Source organism: Acinonyx jubatus, chromosome C1 (genome assembly GCF_027475565.1).
Source record: "Acinonyx jubatus isolate Ajub_Pintada_27869175 chromosome C1, VMU_Ajub_asm_v1.0, whole genome shotgun sequence".
Classification (NCBI taxonomy): Eukaryota; Metazoa; Chordata; class Mammalia; order Carnivora; family Felidae; genus Acinonyx; species Acinonyx jubatus.
In genome coordinates this window covers 27,688,239-27,711,544 of record NC_069381.1, presented here as the reverse complement: position 1 = coordinate 27,711,544, position 23,306 = coordinate 27,688,239, and the positions used below count along the sequence as shown (strand labels likewise).

The following is a 23,306-nucleotide window of genomic DNA, read 5'->3' as shown; positions in this document are numbered from 1 at the left end:
AAGGTGTCAGCAAAGCTGGTTCCTTCTGAGGACTCTCCCCTCAGCTTGCAATCAGTCACCTTCTCACTGTGTCCTCACCATGAGGTCTTTTCAATGTATGTGCTCATCTCTAGTGTCTCTTCCCCTTCTTACAAGGACATCAGTCATATTGAATTAGGGCCCTATATTAATGGCCTCACATTAACTTAATCACCTCCTTCAAGACCGCATTTCCGAATACAATCACATTCTGCTGGGGGTTGGGATTCAACAACAAATTGAAGGAATAGGGCACACAACTCAGTCCATGATAGATAAAGGATAGATGATAGATGGACGGATAGATAGATAAATAGATAGATAGATAGATAGATAGATAGATAGATAGATAGATTAGATAGAAAGCATATTTGGTAAAATGTTAAAGATCTGGGCAAAGGGTAGATAAAAGTTTTCTGTACTATTCTTGGAGCTTTTCTACAAACCTGAAATGATCTCAAAATTAACAGCTTAAAAGCACATATGTATATAGTTAAATACGCTTAAAGCAAAGCCAAAAATACAATTACAATTGTACATTGATGTATATATGTTACTCCTCAACAAAAACCCATGAAGTCAAAAGGAATAGGAGGTTGACATTGGCAAAGCCAACAGCCCAGCTGAGTAAGGAGAAGACGGAGAAGGATCTGGTCACCGGAAGGTTGTGGATGATCTGAAAAAAGACACTCTTTGGGAATTACGAGGTGGAAGCTAGATTAGATTGGGCAGTAAGGAGATGGAAATAGCAAATGTTGACAACTCTTTACCATATTTTGGCCTGAATGGGAGGAGAAAGAGTCATACCGAAAAGGAAATCATGTGAAAGGAAGAAGGAATGGAAAAAGCTGGATCACGGTGAAATGTGCTGGCAGAACCACAGAGCAGGAAAAGCCTAGAAGCCCATGGTATACGCACAGTGGAATCAAGCTGCCTGGCTCAGAACCAGATCCTGACTCTGCCACTTGCTGGCTCTCTCAGTTTTCCCATTTGTGATATGGGTTCATGTGATAATAGACCCCACCCATAGAACAGCCATAAAGATTAAATCAATGAATAAATATAAAGCACCTCAAGGAAGTCATGGTGGTTACAGTCAGCACAAAAGCAGGAGGAGAAGTCATGGAGAAGAGGTGGGGAAATGGAGGAACTTAGAAGAGGAGTGGAGGGTGAAGGTGGACCATGAGAAGGACCCCCATCCTTGGGAAATGCCCGGAGAGGCATGTTTTGATGGCACAAAACCAAGAGTGGTCTCGCTTCTTGGCCAACTGAGAGTTGGTGGGGGAAACTCTTGAGAAGGGGCCTCAAGGGTCTCAAAAGTACTGAAGGGACAGTTTGAGGACGAAGGACAAGAACAGAGTTTGAGGGACGGCTTGAAGGCCCAGGAGAAATTGGACGAGACCCCCGTCTGATCTTCCACAAGCGTCTTCACAGGACCCACAACAAGCCCGGCTTGGGTGGGGAAGAGGAAATAGCTGACGACAGCCCGATCTGGCGGGCCCTTCCGGCCAGGGAGGTGGGAGCACAGGGCTGCAAAAGTATTGAGCATACAGGTAAGAGAATCACCAATGAGTTCAGGCTGGGCTCTCAAAGCGGGAAGAAGGAAAGAGATGAAGTCAAGGCGGATAGCAAGGAAATAAGAGAACTGGGGCCTGGAGGCCTCCCTGAGCTCACAGAGCAGGAACCTTGGAGGTGGACGGGGGAATGCTAGACAAATGAGGGCTATGTTCAAAGAGGGAGGTATGAGGTATAAGGTCGTAGAAGTTGAGCAGTTCCAGGTGCCAGTGAGGTCCACAGTGTGACCACTGTATTGGTGGCTAAAGTGACAAAGCCCCTGGAGATGACTGGTCAAGGAACTGAACAACCAAGGTGTGGGTGCATCATCCATGTGGCTGAGAAGACCTCCCAGATGGTGGCAGGATGGTAGTGGAGAGGATGACCATGAGGCAGGCACCCAGGTCAAGAGAATAAGACCAAGTGACTGGAGATCAGTAGAAGAGAGTGATGGGGCAGAAGAGGCTGTCACAGCTTCACAGGCAAGAGCTTCAAATGAGGACCCAGGAGCCATGTCTAGATCCAACACTGGGATCAAGAGAAAATTTAACCATGCTTCTGGCTCCTGGTCTACCTGGAGCTTGAGAGGAGGAGCCGCCTCCATTCGCAAGGGCTGTAGGGAGGTGTCCTTGGGGATGGGAGGCACTCAGAGGTTCTGCGAAGAGCTTGAGGATATGGGAAGGTTGTTTGTCAAAGACCACACCATTCATACACTATCCTCAGGCTCAAGCGCAGGGCCTGGTTGGTAGCAAATACTCAAAAATATTTGCTGAATAGATGGATGTGTGGTTGGGTGCGTGCACTTGAGTGGTAAATGAATGAAGGAATGGGAGTGTGATGGATGGATGGGTGGCTAAAGTGGGTGGATGGATGGATGGGTGAGTGAGGGGATGAACAGAAAAAAGAATGAGAAGGTGGGGATGGGGGTGAGTGAGTCAACAAATGCAAGAACTGAATAAACTGGGCATTCCAGGAGAGACCAGCCTGGGAGACCAAAAAGGTGATGGAGATGATTTGGGAAGCCCTACCCTAGCAGTCCAAACCACTCATAGGACAGTTATAAGCACAAGGAGGTTGCAAAAGCCATCATCCCTCTGCTCCCTGGTGCCCCCCAGCCCAAAGGCTAATCTGTGGCCAGAAGCCCCCACCTGTGGCCCTTGGACCCAGACTGGTAAGGGAGAGGAGCACTAGAAACCACTGAGGACCCCTCTTCCCTCTCAGCATCCAGATCGAGCACCCCAGGAAGCAGGGGAGAACGCAGACCCCAGTTGTCATCACAGAGTTATGGACCCGTCTTCACCTCTCTCTTGCCTTAAACAGGTCATTTTGTTTCTCCTGGATACCCTTCCTCACAAGATTTTTAGGAAAAATGCCCCTGTCTTATCCCTTCCGTGGGCCCACCCCAGTGAGGATGTGAACCAGCTGCCTTGATCCAGCTCCCTCCCCCAAGGAAGCCCCATGATGAGGGCAGATGCTGGCCTGGCCTGGGGACTCTCCCCTTATCTGGCCACCCCCCACCCCTCCTGCCAGCCACAGGCTTGCAGAGGGAATAGGTTTCCTCCAAGCCAAGATAAGTATCTGAGCTTTATCTCCCCTCAGCCTCTGATCTCCCCACACCCTACCCCCAAGACTGTACCCCCTCCCCGGCCACACCATGGAGAGCAGAGATAAGGCCCTTCTGGCCAGCAGACCACAAGGGAGGATGGGGGCTGTCTTCCCTTTTGCCCACCCAAAGTTAGAATTCTGCTTCCTTCCCTAGAGGCAGGCCCCAAGAGAGCATCTGGACAGCCAGCCCAGCCCCTTCACAGCTTGGGCCCTGCACTTTTCGATCTAGCACCCAGCATTGATCACATCCTAATTGGTTCATTTTTCATTTGGGGGCAGCAATCAAAGGGAGAAAATCCTGCCAACCTGAGCGCCAGAGAAGCAGGATAGTGGAGTCCTAGCTGCCACCAGGTGGAAAAGACTCCTCCAGAATCTTGGCAGGAAACCCGGGGACCCCTTGGCCCTGAAGACCCAGGTCCAATGTCAAACTGTTCTGCACCCTTTCACGCACCCCCTCCTCTATGCCAAGTCCCACGCTGGGTACTGGAGTCACGTATCAAGTCCCTGCCTTCACAGAACACCTGGGAGCTCAGGTGAGCAGCACCTAACCCAGCCTGAGAAATCCAGGGAGGCTTCACAGAGGAGGTGACATTTCAGCTGGGTTTTAAAGGCTAAAAGGCATTTCTTCAGACACAGAAATAAGGCGAAGGGCATTCCAAGCAGAGGGAACAGTGTGGAGAAGTCTTGGCGCTGTGAAAAAACAGCACACGATCGGACGGCTACGATAAATGGAGTGGTGGGCTGTCGGGCCCACAAAGGGGAAGAGGAGGTTTAGAAAGGGAGCATGAAGGGATGAGGCTCCAGCATCAGGGAGGGTTAAGGGCTGGTTTTGAAGGGCCTCAAAGGCCGTGAGGAAGACTTGGAACTTTATCCCACGGGCAGCGAGGCACCAATGGAGGGTGTTCACTCGGACAATGGCCAGCCGGGATTGTGTTTTGGAAGAAGCTCTCCAGCTGAGCATAGCAAGGGTGGCGTCCCCGGAACTAAGGTGGGGAGACCAGGCGGAGGCTGCCGCAGTCATCCCGAAGAGCAAGGGCAGTGGCCTGACTCCAGCAGTGGCAGTGAGATGGGAGAGAAAGGACCCACACAAAGCGGTGACAGGCTACATGTGGGGCATAAGGGACAGCAAGGAGGGCAGGTCCAGATGCCATCCACCAGGACAGAAATTTTCAGGGAAAATGTGGAGGGGCCCAGTGTGGGGCACGATTAGCCTGGGGGGGCCTCTGGAGTATCGACGAGCTGATGGGGATCCGAGAGGCAGGACCATCCTGCAGTCAATGTCACTGCTGGGTCTAGAATGCAAGCCGGTTCCTCCTGTTACCTCCTCCTACCTCTCTGATGGCCTCCATCCACACTCTTCCTGCTCCCAGGCTTGATGCCTTTGCTCTTGCCCAGAGTACCCCCTCCTCCTCTGCATAATCCCACCCACCCTCCAGTTCCAACTGGAGTCCCAGCTCAGTTTAAGGGCCGGAGCGCAGATCCACAGTCAGAGGTGGGTGGGGTTCAAAAGAGAGGCAGAGAATATAAGAGAAGGCGCAGAGACCAGACTCAGAGCCCAGCTCTGCTGCGAGCTGGCTGTGTGACATGGGGCCGTCCCTTGACCTCTCTGGACCTGTTCCCTAACCTTTCAGAGGTGAACAAGGAAAGGTCCTTGCCCCAGGAAGCTCAAGGTCTAGAAAGCGCCGTGAGACCAGGGATTTGAGGTGTACTGAATCCCCTGGGCACGCAAAGCAGGAAAAAGTTTATGGAGAAAGACTTAGTGGTATTTTCTCCGAGCCATGAAGAATGGGTACAATTTCAGCAAGTGGAGATAGAGGCAAGAGAGGGCCCTCCAGGCAGAGAGAACGTTCCGAGCAAAGGCTGGGAGGCGCAAAATTCAGGGTGTGTCCAAGGAAGAATGAGTGTCCAGATTCTGGGTGTTTTTTTTTTTGTTGTTTTTTTTGTTCTTTTTTTTCTGAGTCAACAGCTCAGGCCCTTTTTGTAAGCAGGCAGCCGAGCCAGGCAGCCTCCAGTAAACACCTATTTGCACAATCGAGGTCACACACAGGGACGTGTTTGCACAACGACCTGTTTGCACAATCTCAGCCGACTGCTATATTCCAGCCAAACCAGGCCCCGGCGGATGAGCACGGCCTCGACTTCCGGATACTCACCCTGGCTGGCCCACCGGTTCCCGCCCCTCAGGAACAGACTGCTCCTTGACCCACCCCCTGGCCCCACGCACAACAGGCCATAACACACCGAACTGATCCGACCCACGGGAGGGCCGCCCTCCCCAGGGCTCCCTGACTGGGCTTTCCAGCCCTCAGAGGTCACTGTCTGATGGAAGAGGGGGCCCTGGCCCCCGCAGGAGAGCTGGAGGAGGAAGTATCCACAAAGCAGACACTAGGTGATGGAGGGGTGGACTCCACATGTGTCTCGTGTTTGCCAGCTCTCACCAGAGGACACATTTGTTGAGCCTTTACCGCGTGCCTGGCTCTGTGCCACAGGCCTCACGTGCATTCTTTCGCCAGTTTCTCTCACGAATCCCATAAAGCAAACGCTACTATCCCGATTTTAAAGACGCTGAAACCGAGGCTCAGAGGGGTTCCACAACTTGCCCGGGGTCACACAGCTAGTAAGTGGCAAACCGAGCAGCCTCCTCAGCCCCTCTCTTGACTCTCTATGCTACTGTAATGTCTCTAAAGTCTCTCGCCCTGAGGAAAGTTCTTCCTTAAATCTCACTTTCATTTTAGCTGCTGCAGTTTTGTTTCCTGGTGCAGGTCCTCGGTGGAGAATGGAGCACACATGAGCAGGAAAATCCTGCTCTGAAACACTGAACTGTGCAGTGATGGGAAAAGGAAAGGAACTTTATTGAACACCTACTACATGCTAGTTAGCACACTGGGTTTCATACCTCCCATAGCTCCGTTGATCCTCCCAAAACCCCTGGGAGGAGTTATTATCTCTGTGGCAGATAAGGAAATGGAGGCTTGGAGAGGGAGTTTCTGCAGTCCAGTAGATCCTCACTGGGAATCCTCTGTGCCGAGGCTGGAGGCGGAGATGGGAAGAGGGTTTCTGCCCTCAAGGAGTTCACAGTCTAATGGAGGAGGCAGACAGCCAACAGCCCACTGCAATAGTACAGGATCGCCGACGAGGGAGGGCACCTGACCCGGCCCAGAGAGGTGCCCAGAGCAGGCTGGAGGTCTGAGAGGGGTCAGAGGCTGGACTCAGCCAGCCAGAGGCGACCAGGGGCTCGGCAAAAGCAAACACACAGAGGTGTTCCAGAGCCCGGGGCAGGCAGGAAGATGCAAGCAAATCCTGCACGACTACAGCCGGAAAAAATGTGTCTGGGGAAGTGGAGGCAGATAAGGCAGGAGAGGGAGGTGGGGCCAGCTGGTGGGGTATCTTGATTGTCCCGCTAAGGAATTAGGGTGCGTCATAGGGCCTCTGAAGAAAGGGGACTGGCATGGTCACCCGTGCCTGTGTGTAGGAACGCTCACTCTGCCAGGTGCTGACAAAGGGTGGCGTGAGAGAGCCCAGAACAGGGGGCCCGCGGGGAGGCTGGGGCACGCCCAGGTGAGGGGTGGGGAGACCTGACAAAGGCAGGGTCAGGAGATGAATTTCAGAGCTGTGGACAAGCCCAAGAGCTCCATAAAGGCAGGAATGAAAGCTGCTTTTGGTCACCATTGTACCCCCGCACCTGTTCTGGGAGCATGTTTTCTGAATGATGAACCGAAGGCCCGTTCTCCCTCATTAAGGACTAGTTGGATGTGGGAGTGTGGAGAAGCAGGTGTGAGGAAGGATTCCCAGGCCCCTGGGGTGGGTGACTTGGGAGGAGTGGGAATGGTGATATACTCTACCAAAATGAGGCACGTGAGGATTGGGGACAGGTTTGGCAAAGTGGGGGGAAGATTTATCCATTCAGTCATTCATTCAACAAAAATATGTTGAGGGCTCACTAGATAGCAGGCAGTGTTGAAGACAGTGGAGAAAAAGGTTTGAACAAAAGAGACTAAAACCCTTGCCCTCGTGGAGCTTCCATTCTGGTGGGGGGTGGAGAAAGCCAATGACAGATAGTGAAAAGGGATATGGAAGAAAAGAGAGATAGGAAATGCGGGGGGGTCAATTTTTTAAAAGGGTGGTCAGAGAAGGTCTCAATGAGGTGATATCTAAGCAAAGACCTGAAGAAGGGGAGGAAGTGACTCCTGTCATTATTTGGGGGGAAAGAATCCAAGCAAAGAAATAGCAGGTGCAAAGGCCCTGAGGCAGGAGGGAGCCTAACAAGTTCAAGAAAAAGAGAGTAGCTGGAGCAGAGCAGTAAGGGAAAGAATAGGACAGGAGCCAGGGAAGGATTGCCCCCCCCCTCCCCCGGGTTGGGTGAGGCCTTGCAGATCATCGAAAGAACCTGGACTTTGACTCTGAGTGACATGGGGGCCATTGGGGGTTTGAGACAGAGGCTGACATGAACCAACTTTTTTTGGTCAGTATCACACTGGTTCCTGAAGGTACAATAGACAGGTTGGTGGGGGACAAGGATAAATGGAAATAGGGGACCAAGAAGGGGACTATTGGAAGGATCTAAGTAGGAGAGAAGGGTAGTTTGTCCTGACTGGTATTGGTTTAAGTGATATTTATATTTTCCAACTTTTTATCATGAATATATTGACACACAGAGCCAAGCTGAACTGTATAGGGAATATCCATCTACCTGGGATTCTGGTTATATTTTGAAAGAACAGTCCATAGGATTTGCTGAGCATGTGGGGCCTATGGGACATCTTGGGGAAGTTGCCACAGACAATTGGGTATTTCCATCTGGAGCCTCGACTGCAGCCCAGGTCTGTCCCTCACCCCAGACTCAGAAGCCTGCTTTTTTCTAAAAAGGATCATATGTTAGGGACACTCTCCTAGTCAGTTGGCACCTAATCTTATTGGGTCATAAATCCAACAAACTATGAACAGTCTGAACCCTCCTCGGAAAAATGCACAGAAAACTATTTGTAAACAGTTTTGGGGGAATCATGGATACAGACAATGGAAGACGCTAAATTTAGTCTACTTCACTCAATCAAAAAATGTTCAGGGTAGCAGAATGCTAGCGAGTAAACCAATTTCTTTTTTTTTTTTTTTAGCTTATTTTTATTTTATTTATTGAGAGAGAGAGAGAGCATGGGAGGGGCAGAGAGAGAGGGAGATAGAATCCCAAGCAGGCTCTGCACTGTCAGCACAGAGCCCAATGGGAGACTCGAACTCACAAACCGTGAGATCATGACTTTAGCCGAAATGAAGAGTCGGACGCTTAACCGACTGAGCCACCCAGGCGCCCCGATGAGTAAACCAATTTCAAGTGAGCATATGAAGGCTGAGCCTCACCAGCTCATCCCCTTATTTTGTTCCCAGAATCCCCATTTCTCCATCGTCTGTCCATGGTGGAAAATGTAGCAAAGAGGGGCACTGTGAGTAAGGTGCTGGGTCACAAAATTTCCTGTCACCTGGAAGCTGCCGCCTAGAGTACTGGGAGGATCAGAGCCCCAAGGCTAGAGCCAAAGAGACTTAGAGCCGAGCGAGTCTTCGAGCCAGGGTCTGTCTCTGACTGATGTTCCCCCAGGAGTGGACCATGGGAATGGCACCCAGGCGGGTTGAAGCCTGGGCCCTGGCCAGCCTCAAAGCTTTGAGGTCAGGAAATCCGGAGGCAGGGGAGAGGGACACCGTTGCCACATTCCCCGGCCCCTTTGAGACCCCTGAGGCAGGAAGGCTGCCCGGCCCCACCGGCTTCCCTCCCAGGCTCCTTCCTGTGCCTCAGCGACTGAAAGCGCAAGGGAGAGAAGGAGGCCGGGCAGGTGTTGCAATCCACAGCTCCTGGGCCTGTCACAGACTGAGCCATTAACGACAGGGCTGGGGAGAGAAGCCGGCCTGCGGCTGTTTTCAGGAACTTGCCCTCAAAAGGAGAGCAGAGACGGCTCTCCAGGGCGGTCCTCCAGGCGGGTGCCCGCTGCAGGCTCCAGCGTGAGTAGGGGATCCCCAAGGAGGGCTGCATCTCCAGCTTGACGAGTCCCAGGTCCACTCTCCCCCGAGCTCTGCCAAATGCCCGTATGCAGGCCTGGGACCAGGGCTCCTGCCTTTCAGATTGGTCCCTGGGAACCAGGAGCCCTGGACACTGAGTGTCTTTGACCAGGGCTGCCTCCTCTTTGGGGGTAGGGGGTGTGCATCGGGGAAGTCATAAATAGCCGAATATTTCTTTGGGGACATCAAGTTGGGCTCGGGGAAGGACACAATCGCCATCCCTCTCCGCGTCCCTGTCTCGGACCCTGTGTCTCAGCCCGTCCCTGTCTCCCCTGTTTCTGTCTTCCTCCCCAGCCCCTCCCTGGCCTGGGCTCCGGGTCTCTCTCTGTCTGACTCAGAGTCTTGCTGTGCCTTCCCCCATCTCTTACATTTTCCTCTTGAATCTTAAACTATTTTGGGGACCTCTTGCTTCTCAGCCCTGAGTGCTGGGGTCTCTAGGTCAGCGTCCTTATCTCCTGGGCTCTTTCTTTGTCAGAAAGAATCAGTCCCAGATTCCTTCCCCCCAGAAAGAATCTCCACGTAGGAGAGTAAACACAACAGGAGAGAGAGGGTGTGAGCTGGGGAAGGGAGAGCAAGGGAGAAGGCTGAGTGCAGGGAAAGGAGAGGAGAGCAGGAAGACGTGGGTGATAGCAGTGCCTCCAGGAGGCAGCGGGTTCGACTGGAACTGAGCGGGAGAACCGGGCAGATGGCTGGAGAGAAGGCGAGACTGGGGTCCCAAGGAGCCACACGTAGGGAACCCAGAAATGGGGCTCTGAAACCATGCCGTGTGACACGGATGAAAGCAAGGTGGCGGTCCTGGGGGGCTGTGACCACACAGCCTATAAGCAGGAGAGGAGGCCAGGAGGGTTCTGGATTCCATGATGCAGTGCCCCGCTTCATGGCACGTGAAAACAACCGACGGTCCCCGAGGGCTTCTTCTACGCAGGCTCTGCGCTGAGCGCGTTTATCACAGACCATCTCAGTGCATCCTCACTACAGCCCTGAGAACGGGGTGCTGATGTTCTCCCCCTTTCACAGATGGGGACGCTGAAGTTCAGAAAGGTGAAGTAACCTGTCCAAGGCCACAAAGCTGGTAAGTAGCGGAGTCGGGGCTGGAGGCTGGTCTAACTCAAAGCCGGACTCCCCACTTGTCTACATACCGGCCCCCAGAGAGTGAGACCACGCTCCAACAGGCCCCAGATCACTCTCAACACTCTCAACTGGGGTAAGGGTCACCCAGGGCCGCAGTGGGGGACCAGAGACTGATGTCAGACATGCCGACACTCAGCAGCAACCCAGGGGAAGGATGCCCGACCTCTCAGGGTGGGGTTTGGCTACCCATTCTGGACAGGAGTCAGAGGACAGGGATGAAGTGGTATCTCACTGGGCACAGGCTGGGCCTTATGCTGATCCTTGCTAGGGCAGCAGGGCTGGGGTATGATCAAAAGCACAAAGAAATGGAAACCAGTGTCCCAAAATCTGGGCCCAGGAGGCTAAATCTTCCCCAACAAGTGTGGGGGGGGGGGTGGGGGGGGAGGCGGGGGGGTTGATGCTAATCAAACTGGTATAATGCAGTAAGAAAGCTGCCAACCACTGATTAGTAGACCAGGGTGCTCTGAACAGTGGTGCAGGTTTCTCACTGCACAAAGCTGCCCAGCTAAGGAGTAAGTAGAAGCTGAAATCCAGTCTATTCTTCAGTTGCCAGGTCTTAGTGTGAGCCTGCATCTGCCCAGAGGAAGGGGCGCTTTTTTCCTGATTGGCAAGAAAGTGACTTACGGGCTAGCAGTCCCTTGGCATCCTGATACCGAAGCGTATACAAATAGCCCAGGGGTTGGGGTAAGGCCCCTGCCTTGGGTGTCTGGGAAGTTCTTATTCATACCCCTGCCTGGGAGGAAGAGAAAAAAGGAGAGGAGCTTTCCCCCTTCTGAGCACAGGGGGTCTGCTGGGACACCACTTACATGCATGTGTTCCTACATGTACACGCAGGCTAGACAGTGATTTCCACTGACCTGCCACCGAGGGTGCCAATTAGTGCTGAAGAAGCAGGTGCCAGGCCCCAAGACCCCAATGGGAGCAGAATGGAAAGTTAGGCTAGAAGCCCGCCATGGCAGAATACCTTTGGCTTACTTCCAGGAACAGAAACTGGAGGCTCCCAACAGGCAGGCACTGTCGCCAGGACCACAGGGCACCTGGCCCCAGAAAACCTCCAGAGGTCTATGCCCAGAAGCGGGGGTGCATGGACCCCCGTGCCCTCCCTTTCCCACCATCGCCACAGAGGCCAGCCTCCCCCAGGTGTAACCTGACAGCCCCTTGCCTCAGCTACTCCATGCAATTGTCACTTTCCGCCAAGGGGCGCCTCTAACCTTTCTGGCATGGCTCACTCAGGAGAACATGCCTAGTGCTCACGCGTGTGCAACCTGTACGTGCCAGGAAGTTAACACCCCAAAGAACAGCCCTTGACTGATGGGGGATAGAAGTCAGTAGATGAATGTTCCCATCCTCCCTCCTGTTCAAGGGATAAATTGTCCCTTGGGTGGATAGTTCTGACGTGTATTCTACACGGCTCCTCGGAAGTTTCCAGCAGGATGGAGCCCCAAGTCTGTGATACACCATTATGTCGGCTTTCCCTCCTTACCTGTGATCATTCTCCCCACCCCCTCAGTGTTCCTGGGATCCTTCCTATTAAACTACCTGTGTGCAAGCCCAGCTGTGCCAGCCCAGCTCTTCCCCCTTCCCAGATAAAAGGGAAGGGGGAAGAATGCTATTCCTTGACGCTCCTGTCCCCGCTCTCTCCTGGAAGGCAAATATAATAACAACAGTGGCAGTCACTCACACAGTCATTTCCTACGTGCCAGGCACTATGCGAAGCCCTCGTCTTGCACCATTTCTTGTCTTCCTCCCAAAGCCCTTTGCAGTATAGGCTGTTGTTACCTCCATTTTGCAGACAAAGAAACTGAGGCTCAGAGAGGTCAAGTCACCTGGCCAAAGCTACACTGTGGCAGAGCAAGGGTTAAGCTCAGCTCTTACTCCGAAGCCCATGACCTTCACCATCCCCCTCTGCCTCCAGGTGAGCACCAAGTTGGCACTATGGTGGAGCTGGGAACCTGGAGCCTGACCAGAGCTGCCCTGATTATCCTGCTGCTCCCCAGAAGTGAGTATGGCCGGGGATAGGGGTGCTGTGGGGAGGGAGAGGAGTCACAGCGAGAAAGACAGAGTGGGTGGAGGCGGGAATCATTTCCCTGCACTGCCACACTGCTCCTGGGGTCCCCAGAGAACCAAGGCTGGGCCACAGATGTGGGGTAGCCGGCTCCCACCCACAGACCTCTACGGGCAAACCACCATCCATGAGGAATGGTGAGCGGGCCTGGGCTGGTCAGCCTGGAAAGGGCTGGGTGACCCAGGCCTTGTCTGCAAATCTCTGCCAGGCTGTCAGAAGGAAGCTCTGAGTCCCCTGCAGGCTTCGTGGGCAACCAAGAGATCAGGGTGGGAGCCACAAGGAGGCAGGATTCATCCTGGAGTCGGGAAGCCCAGGCAGAGCTCCCCAACTATGGAAACTCTATCTTGAGAGGTAGAGAGCTTCCCATCTCTGGGGATATGCAAGCCGAGGCCAGGGTTGACAGGGAGGCTGTGCAGCAGGGGCCAGCGCACTTTGCTTGATAGGACTATGGAGGCCACATACAGTCTCTATTGCATGCTGTTATCTGTTTTCTGTTCTGTTTTCACCCTTTAAAAATGTAAAACCCATTCTTCGCTGGCAAGCCATACAAAGCAGGCCACCCTCAGCCCTGCTGAAAAGGATGCAGTGCCTGGCGAAGTTCTGGAGTGCACAGTTTTGCAAGGTCCCTTCCAGTCTGAAATGCTGAGTCTGTGAAGTGATGGGAGCCCCACGTTGAAAGTCATGAACTTGCTTCGTGATCCTGGGAGAATCCCTTCTCCTCTTAGGGCCTCAGCTTCCTCATCGGCAAAACAGGCCCAGGAACACATGACAGAGGAGAAGAGGCATTTGGGGGGGGGGGGGGGCAAAGTGCAGCGCTGCCTTATTTGTTTAGACAAGAAATATTCACTGAGAGCCTACTCCGTGCTAAGCTCTGGCAATACAGTCATGAGCCAAACAGCCAAGGTCTCTGGCCTCACAGAACTTCTGGCCTGATCTCTGGGGAGACAGATAAACAACTAACCACATGGCTCCGTAATTAGGAAGGATGAAAAGAGCTTTAGGAAAGTTCAGGGCACTTGGCCTGGTCTGGTTGATCAGGGCCTGGTCTGGTTCCCCCAAGATGCTAAATGTTAAGCAGGTGAGAGAGAGGAAAAAAAGAGCCCCTGAGAAAGGAACAGCAGGTACAAGGATCTGGAGATTGGAGAGATCGTGGCATTTTCAAGGAATAGGAAGAAGGCCAGAGTGACTGCCGACGAGAGGGGGTGGTCTGAGCTGGAACTGGGAGGCGTAGCATGGACAAGGCCAGGAGGGCCCTGAGAAGGACCTGGGTTTTCATCCTGATCGTGGCAGCAAAGACACTGGTGGTGCCTGGCATGTCATTACATCTAATCCTTGCAGCAACATGAAAGTAGGGACTATTTTTCATCCCCATTTTACAGATGAGAAAATTGAGACACAGAAAGCCTCGGTAACATACCAGGATCACACAACGAATAGGCAATAGAACCAGGCTCTGAACCGAGGCGGTCTAGTTCCAACATCCGTGCTCTTACCCACCACACGGCTGCAGTGCTGACGCGCCGTGATCCGGAGGCAGTAACACAATCAGATCTGAATTCGGAGAGCTGGGGCTGTGGGCTGCCTATCATTCAAACCACCACTTTCACCACCTTTGGGGAGGGGGCTGCAGAGGGGACCTGTCTCTGTCCTGCGGTGTGCTGGAGCTGGCTTGCGAGACCTAAGGGCGCACGTTTCCTCCCAAGTTCACATTCAGTGATGTCACACGGGTGGCTGGAAAATCAGTCTTGGTGGGAAATATTTACACCAGGGAAAGCAGCCCATACTACAAATCAGGATGTGGCTTTCTTGTACAGTCAGTTGATAAGCATTGATCAACACATCATTCTCTCTCTCTCTCTCTCTCTCTCTCTCTCTCTTTTTGCCCCTGAGAGCCCCTCACCGTCCCCATAGACATTCTCCCCTTTCCAGCCCCCATAACTTCGGCGGGGAGGCAAGAAGGTAAGGGCCCTGAGTCTAGGAGTCCAAAGACTTAGCTTTTTGGCCCAGCTCTGCCAGGCACAGGGGTGACTCATGGCCCATTCTCTCCCACCCCAGGCCTGGAGGAATGCGGGCACATCAGCCTCCCAACCTCCACTGTCCGCCTGGGGGACTCCATCACAGCCTCCTGCACCATCAGCCCCAACTGCAGCCACCTGGGCCCGGAGTCACAGATTCTGTGGAAGTTGGGAACACAGCTTCAGCTCGGAGAGAGGCAGCAGCGTCTGGCAGATGGAAGCCAGGAATCCACCATCACGCTGCCCCCGCTCAACCGCCCGCGGGACCTTCTCTCCTGCTGCCTGCGCTGGGGCAACAGCGTGCAGATCCTGGACCAGGCTGAGCTGTGGGCAGGCCGTAAGTCCCTGCGGCCGTCTACCCACTCCGCCTCCGTGCCCTCCTGCCAACACGAATAAGAGCTAGGATTCACCGAGCACTTGCTCAGTAAGCACATTATGGGCATGGTATCAGATAACCTTCCCTACCAGCGAGGAGTGCTCTTTAGCCCCATTTTGCAGATGAGGAAACTGAGGCTCGTTTGGTGAGGGGCACAGGCGAATAAGGATGTGGCCGAGATTTATATCAGCCGGCGTGGCTCTGAAGTGAGTGTAGTAACCACTATTCCATATGGCTGCCACATAAGCCCAACTACCCAGCCACTGGAGGGTGTGCCCAGGGAGGACACACTTTACCATCTGGGCCTGCTCTCAGTTTCTCTGCAACTCAGTCTCAGCCCTCTGCTCAAACTGAGAAGCAAGGAGACGATGCCAAGCCAGTGCATGAGGAAAGAACGAAGACCAGGTTTCCTTGTTAAGAGTCACTAGGAGTAGAGCAAACACTTACACAGCACCTGCCATGTGCCAGACATCGCCCTGAGCGCTTTGTACATAGTGAGTCACTCAGCCCTACCCAGGGGGTAGGCATATCACCATCGCCCCGTTTTACAGATGAAGAAACTGAGGCACAGAGCGGCTAAATGACATGAAGATCACAATGGCTAATAAATGGCAAACCCAGGATGAAAACCCAGACCTACACTGTCACGGTCAAAGGGGGCCGAGCTGAAGGGGTCGGAGGCTCTGTGATGCCTGCCCTGTACATGCCTATAATTTGACTTGCCCCAGGGATGCCCCTCCAGGGTCACCCCGAAGGAGGCGAGCTAGTAGACAAGGTGACCCCAGAGGGAACAACCCCGAGCAAGGAAACGAAAATAACTGATTCCAGTCAGAGCTTTCCGAGTGGCCCTACTCCAAGCCCTCACTCTCCCCACCCTTCGTGCAGACCCTCCCGCCGCGCCCCACAACCTGTCCTGCCTCATGAACCTCACAACTAACAGCCTCATCTGTCAGTGGGAGCCAGGACCCCACAACCACCTGCCCACCAACTTCACCCTCAAGAGCTTCAAGTAAGGAGGGGTCTCTGGCCGCGTTCCTCTCGGTCCTGGGGTGGGGCATGGGCAGGAGTGGGGCTGGGGGAGCCAGAGGCAAACACGGGAGGGAGAAGGGAGCCTCGCTTTCTTCTTCTGCTAGACACCCAAGCCTGGCCTATTGGCAGGAGCCGGGACAACTGCCAGACCCAAGAGGACTCCATCCTTGACTGTGTGCCTAAGGACGGAGACAGCCACTGCTCTATCCCACGCAAATACCTGAAGTTGTACCGGCACATGGGCATCTGGGTGCAGGCAGAGAACGCACTAGGGACTGGAAAGTCCCCACAGCTGTGCCTCGTTCCCATGGATGTCGGTGGGTGACGCCGGGTGTGGGGGAGGGGAAAGGCCCCCACAATGGGCAGATCCACAGAGGCACAGAGAGGGACTCCCAGACCCAGTGACAGACAAGGAGATCCTGGATGGCCTAGAGATAGAGGCAGACGAGAGAGACGGAGACAAAGTGGAATGCAGATGGGGACAGAGCTACGGACGGAGACACAGACACACAGACGTGGGAGAAACACCGAGGCAGGGAGACACGTTCTTTCAGCAAGCTTCTTGAAGTGCCCACGGCACGCTAGGCAGGCGTTGTTCTAGGTGCTGGAGACCTGAACGAAATATCAGAAGTCCTGCCCTTGGAATGTTACGTTCTAGTGGGCAAAATAGATAAATTAGAATGTCAGGCAACCAGAAGTATGAGGAGGGAGTTAACACAGAGGGGGAGGTGGGGAAAGCCGGGGGGGGGGGAGGGGGGACAATTGCTCTTTCAGTAAGGTGATCAGGGGTGGCCTCACTAAGAAGGTGACATTTGAGAAGATCCTTGAAGGAAATGAGGGAGCAGGCTGCTGGATATCTGAAGGGTAAGATCTCCAGGCAGAGGGAATGACGAGTGCAAAGGCCCCGGGACAGAAGGATGAGACAGAGACCTAGGGAGAGACAGACACATATATACAGACAGACCTCCAGAAACATGATGACATGGAGATGAAGAGACACAGAGAGACGGAGAAAAAAAGAAGCAGGCTGACAGAGACCCCAGGGGTGGAGACCCCAGGGCAGAAAATGGAACAACAGGTAAAGAGAGAAGGAGGAATAAGGCAGAGCCTACTCCTATAGAGGATGGGGCAGGGAAGGTTTCTGACAACCCCTCCTCCTTACAGTGAAGCTGGAGCCCCCCACACTGTGGGCCCTGGCCCCCAGCCCTGAGGTGGCCCCACCCCAGCCAGGCTGCCTGCTGTTGCGCTGGGAGCTATGGAAGCCGAGCCTCTACATAGAACAGAAATGCGAGCTGCGCCACCAGCCACAGCTCGGAGAAGCCAGCTGGGCCCTGGTGAGGTGGAAGGCAACCTCAAGAGCCTGGAGTGGGGGTGGCTGAGGGGAGGGTGGCTGAGCTGGGCCTGAAGGGCACAAGGATCCAGGCTCAGAGCCACGGCCATCCCACCAGGTGGGCCCCCTGCTCCCTGAGACCCTCCAGTATGAGCTCTGTGGGCTCCTCCCATCCACAGCCTACGCCCTGCAAATGCGCTGCGTCCGCTGGCCCCTGCCTGGCCAGTGGAGCGACTGGAGCCCTAGCCTGATACTGACCACCGCACAACAGGGTAAGTGGGTGGGGAGGGGCCAGGAGCAGCCATCAGGACAAAGTCCAGCCTTCAGGGCCCTCCCTGAGCCCCTCTTCCTACTCCGTCCCCAGCCCCCATCGTCAGATTGGACACATGGTGGCGGCAGAGGCAGCTGGACCCTAGGACTGTGGATGTGCAGCTGTTCTGGAAGGTGACCCCTTCTGAAGGCCATCCCTCCACCCCTGAGACTTCTCCCAACCCAGACAGATCCCTGTGGGCTGGGGCTCAGGACTCCAACAGTTCTGGGAGGTTTGGATGTATTTGTATGTGATTTGCATGCACTTTGCATGCACCTAGGAAGCTGGGTAGTACCCTTCTGGAGAGACTACAATGTAGGACTCACCTATGGCAAAGAGTCAGCTCAGGGAATGGTTAAGTGTCAACCTGCTCCTTCCTTTCCTCCCTCCTAGGACCTGGCATGGGGAACAGGGAAGAAGGAAGGGAGGGAGGAAGGTTGGCTCCCAGCCTGTGGGGGCTCAGTTCCTATGACCCACCCACCCCATCTAGAAGCCGTTCCCCACTCAAGATGAGCTGTGCGCCCCCACCCCTTATCTTCTTCTTCCTGTGTCCACCGCAGCCAGTGCCCTTGGACAAATACAGCGGGCAGATCCAAGGGTACCTGGTCAGACCACCAGGCCAGACTGGGGCAGTCCCAGCCCTCTGCAACACCACGGAGCTAAGCTGCACCTTCCACTTGCCCTCGGAAGCCCGGGAGGTGGTCCTTGTGGCCTATAACACAGCGGGGACCTCTCATCCCACCCCAGTGGTCTTCCTGGAGAGCAGAGGTAAAGGGCGCTGGCGGCTAGTAGAGTGTAGTGGGTGAGCACGTAACGTTCAGAGGCTAGACTGCCTGGGTTCACAACTAGTCCCGTCACTTGCTAACAGTATGACCCAGGCAAGTGACCCCTGGCCTCGGTTTACTCACCTAGCAAAGGGGGACAATCCAGTGCCTACCTCAAAGCCCTGTTGTGAAGGTCACATCCATTAAGACATGTGCCTGGCACCACGTTCCCACTCAGTATGTGTTAGCTACTCTCGTTATCATCAGCCAGAACCAAGTTAAGCTGGTGGTGGTACCACACAGGCTCACATTCACTCACATGCTCACAAGTGCAGACGCTCATAGACACGCATTCGCGTGTGCATGTATGCATGTGCGTGCATGCGCGCACACATGCACACACACACAGTCCATTCTGCCAAAGAAGATAGGAAGAAAGCCCTACATTTTTCCGGCTGGAACACGGTCCCTGAGTTAATTGCTCATTCTCAGTGGATCGGCCACCACCACCCCCAGGTTCCCCTGAACATGGGTCCTCACAAGGTGACACCAGCGATAACAAGAGCTGGTACTCCAACTTACGAGCCGCATGACCTTAGGCAAATTACTTAACCTGTCTCAGTTTTCTCCTTGATAAATTGGGGCCAGGGTAGTGCCTCCCTCCTACGACTCTTAGCGGACTCAGTAAATTCATACATACCAAGGCCCATAGCCGCACAGACCATGAACTACACAGCGTTAGCACTGATCCCTGTCAGACACTCCTCGGCACGACGGACTGTGCCAGGCTCGTTCTAGGCATCATCTCATTTGATCTGCGCCAGGACCCTTACAGAGGAGCAAACTGAGGTCCTGATGTTGACTTACCCAAGGCCATCCGGCTTGTAAGTAACAAAGCCAGGATTTGAACCCAGGCTTCTGGCTCTGGGACCCGCATTCTTCTTGCTTTTGCTCTCTTACCTCCTACCCTGTCTCCAGGCCCGCCCCTGGCCAGGCTCCACACCACAGCTCGAGATCCCCACAGCCTCTGGGTGGGCTGGGAGCCCCCCAGCCCTCGGCCTCGGGGCTATGTGATTGCCTGGGGCCTGGGTCCCCCCAGCCCCAGCAGCAGCAATATGACCTGGAAGATGGAACACAACGGGAACATTTCCGGGATCCTGCTGCAGGGTGAGGCAGGCCTGGGGACCTGGGAGGCAAGGAGGCAGTGTTTGTCAGGCAGAAAGCAAGGGGCGGGCTGAACCCCCCTATAGAAGAAGCAGACTCCCCAGTCTTTCTTGACTCCTTAGTCTCGTCTCATACCCCCAGAATCAGGAAGTTCTTCCCCCAGTCTAGCCAGATCCTCCCTTTTCACAGCCCTGCCCTGCCACCTTCCTAGCTCTCCTCCTTTTCTGCCCTTACGTCCATCAAATGATCTGAAGAAGAGATAGACGAGGCTAGCCCTGCAGCACAAGGCCTGGGTTATTCCCCACTGGAGGTCTGAGGTTAGCTCCTGATCATCTGCAGAGGTTAGCCCCTCACCAGGGGGCCTGCCCCATTTTCTCTCCACAGAGAACATCAGGCCCTTTCAGCTCTATGAGATCACCGTGACCCCTCTATACCAGGACACCGTGGGACCCTCCCAGCACATCTATGCCTACTCCCAAGAGATGGGTGCGTCAGCCACCAGGCTCCTCCCAGAATCCTCCCCTCTCAACGCCTGCCTGGGGCCCCACAATCAGGACTATGAGGGAACATTTCCTTCCTCCCCCACCTCTGACCCACAGGAGACCCTCTCCCAACCCTAAGATGACCCCGGGCTTACAGTGGACCCCTGCAGCCGGACAGAAGTCAGGTGGTGGGGTGACAGAAACTGGGGAGTGAGTTGGGCAGAATTCACGAAGCGAATCTGGCAAAAATCAACCAGTTTCCCTGAAAGAAATCAAGTGTCCTGTGTGGCAGAAATTAGACAGAAGGCCCGCCATAAAGTCAGAGAGCGAGTGGCAGAAATCAGATAGTGAGCCCAACAAAATCAAGCCTGGCAGAAATCAGGCGGCAAGGCTTTGGAGTCAGAGAACCAAGTGCAAATCCTGACTTAGCCACTTATCAGCAGTCTGTGGAATTCAGTCAAAGGTGCTGGCAACATGAGGCTTGGGCATGGGTCCCCTTGGACTCTCTTCTCCCACTCCCCGCCATAGTGTGGCTCAGTTCTGGGCTCTGGGGAGCCACAAGATGTCCAGCTAGGCTCTCCACTCTTCCCTGCTCCCCGTCAGCCCCTGCACCTCGCTCTCTTCCGGCAGCCCCCTCCCACACCCCAGAGCTGCATCTAAAGCACATCGGCAAGACCTGGGCCCAGCTGGAGTGGGAGCCCCAGGCCCCTGAGCTGGGGAAGAGCCCCCTGACCCACTACACCATCTTCTGGACCAACGCTCAGGACCAGTCCTTCTGTGAGTCTCTGCTCAGTACCTCACAGTCCCTGAAGGCCTGGGAGGGGACGCCCAGCAGCCTTGGAGGGAGCCTCGGCATCTGGGCCCAGGCTGACCATTCTCTTCTTCTCCCAGTCACCACCCTGAATGCCTCCTCCCATGGCTTGGTCCTCCACGGCCTGGAACCTGCCAGCTTGTACCACGTACGCCTCATGGCTTCCAGCAAGGCCGGGGCCACCAATAGTACAAGCCTTACCCTGATGACTTTAGCCCTAGGTAAGGAGAGCAGGGGGCTGGCCAGCCAAGGCTGTTGGGAAGGTTCATCACCCAACGGATCTCTCATTTTGAGGCCCTGCCTGGATCTGCTAGTCTGAGGGAGGAGACTGAGCCCAACCCATGAAGCCCAGGCTGAGGGAGGAGGCCCATTCCTGCCCTCAGAGCCCAATCTGAGGGAAGAGGCCCAGCCCCACTTGCATGCACTCTAATCTCTTCTGGCTTTCCCCTCACCCCAGAGGAGTCTGAGCTGCATATCCTCCTGGGCCTCTTTGGCCTCCTGGTCTTGCTCATCTGTCTCTGTGGGGCTTCCCGGTTCTGCTGCAGACCCAGGTGAGTCCTCTCAAGACACCTAACACCTAGCTACCCCTGCCCACAGGGAACTGCAGGCTGGAGCGGGACTGTCCAGGTCCCTCCTCGCCTTCCCAGGCCTCAGGGCCCATGCCTGGGTCCAGCCCTGCACCACCTTCTCTCTGTACTAGGGAGCCTTCAACTGCTAGAGCGGGTGGGAGAAAGGATGGCAAGATGGGAGGGGGCATGCCTGACCCAGCCTTCACCTGCCTTCTTCTCCAGCAGGAAGAATCCCCTCTGGCCAAGTGTCCCAGACCCAGCCCACAGCAGCCTGGGCTCCTGGGTGCCCTCCATCATGGTTGAGGTAAGAACCCCCATGGGAGAGGGAAATGGGGCCGGGGGCGCTGGCCCAGGCTCAAAGTGAGAGGAACCTCCCCCAAGGATGAGTCCTCAGGCCTTCCCATCACTTCCTAGCAAGGTGCCCTCCCTCTGGAGTAGAGCAGATCCGAGTTTGCATCCCAACTCTACCCATTTCAAAGCCTCAGCCATCTCACTGTGAATTGAGGTGAATCTCACACAGAATCATTGGGGACATGCACCGAGCTAAGTCTGAAGCCCATAGCACGCGTCAGACTGAGGTGCTTTGCAAGTGTCACCCTTTGGGCTCCAGCAGAGAGCAGCAGGAATATCCCCACAACAGGCCCACCGCAGGAAGGCACAGTGGCTGGGATGACTACGAGATAAATCATGCCCTCACCCCATGTCCTTGTGTCCAGGAGGCCTTCCAGCTGCCCAGCCTTCGGGACCCCGGCATGCCACCCATCACCAAGATCACAGTACTGGAGGAAGAAGAGAAGAAGCCGGGGCCCTGGGAGTCCAACGACAGCTCAGGGACCTGTGGCCTCCCCACCCTGGTCCAGGCCTATGTGCTCCAGGGGGACCCAAGAACACCTTCCACCCAGCCCCAGCCCCCGTCTAGCACCAATGACCAGGTCTTTTATGGGCAGGTGCTGGGCAGCCCCACAGGCCCAGGTCCAGGGCACTACCTCCGCTGTGACTCTACTCAGCCCCTCCTAGGGGGCCTTACTCCCAGCCCCAAGTTTTATGAGAACCTCTGGTTCCAGAACAGCCCCCTGGGGACCCCAGAGCCCCTCGTCCCAAACCAGGAGGATGATTGTGTCTTTGGGCCACTGCTTGACTTCCCCCTCCTGCAAGGGCTCCAGGTCCATGGGGTGGAGGGGCTGGGGGGCATCTAGCACTTCCTGGGACCCCCGCCCAGGCCTGCCTCTTGAAAGGCCTGGGCCATCCAGAGGAGAGGAGAATATCAGTAAGCCCATCATGAAAAAATCATCTCGTCCCAGAAGGGCAGGAAGACTACCAGTATCTCCCTATCTCTGGTCCCCAGCATCCTTCCTCCACCTCCCAGGCCCCATGGGCTGACCCTGCCTCTCACTTTAGTGGCCAGAGAATGCTTCATCCAACCCTGCCCACTAGCCTTCTGTGTTTAATTCCTGTAATTTTAGTCTCTTAAACCGGTTCAAGGTTTGGTTTGTTTTGGTTTCGAGAAACTCTTGAGTGTGCCTGAGTCTCTGTTCTTTTTCTTTTCAGGGCCCTAGCAGTGATGGGGGTACTTATCAGAACTGTTCGTTTGTGTATTCTTTCCTTCGCTCATTAATTCCACCAGCCCACATGTAGCATTTAGGTCCTGTGCTGGCAGCAGGGATTCAAAAATGATTTGGCTCAGTCCACCCTCAGAGGGCTCCCATTCTAGTGGTGGAGACTTGAAAACTGGCCATTAGGGCACAGTGGCCAGAGTTATCTTGTGAGGGTCGGGGTGAGGGGTCACAAAATGCTATGGGATATGGGGAATACACTTCAGAAAAGACCAATCCCTGTTGGAAAAATATAATTAAAAACAAAATCTCCTGGGCTGCCTGGCTGGGTCAGTCAGTGGAATGTGTGACTCTTGATCTCAGAGTTGTGAGTTCCAGCCCCATGTTGGGTGTAGAGATTACTTAAAAATAAAATATTAAATATATATATGTTAAATATATATTTTTTATTAAATATATATATATATATATATATATATATATAT

General features: G+C 54.4%; 1 protein-coding gene across 2 annotated transcripts; it reads left to right on the top strand.

Moving 5' to 3' along the window:
• Positions 1-8,985: 8,985 nt before the first annotated feature.
• Positions 8,986-22,776, top strand: CSF3R (colony stimulating factor 3 receptor). Of its 2 annotated transcripts, none has more exons than XM_015070314.3 (17): positions 8,986-9,165; positions 10,240-10,294; positions 12,269-12,352; positions 14,474-14,770; positions 15,695-15,818; positions 15,968-16,155; positions 17,003-17,172; positions 17,287-17,440; positions 17,533-17,612; positions 18,039-18,246; positions 19,221-19,409; positions 19,791-19,892; positions 20,519-20,665; positions 20,780-20,920; positions 21,157-21,250; positions 21,494-21,572; positions 21,985-22,776. In XM_015070314.3, the coding sequence occupies exons 3-17, from the start codon at positions 12,289-12,291 to the stop codon at positions 22,462-22,464; spliced, it is 2,517 nt and encodes an 838-aa protein (XP_014925800.2). In that variant the 5' UTR covers positions 8,986-9,165; positions 10,240-10,294; positions 12,269-12,288; the 3' UTR covers positions 22,465-22,776. The 2 variants fall into 2 exon arrangements, with proteins under 2 accessions (XP_014925800.2, XP_014925799.2); XM_015070313.3 differs by having other exon boundaries at positions 8,987-9,165; positions 21,491-21,572.
• Positions 22,777-23,306: the final 530 nt, after the last annotated feature.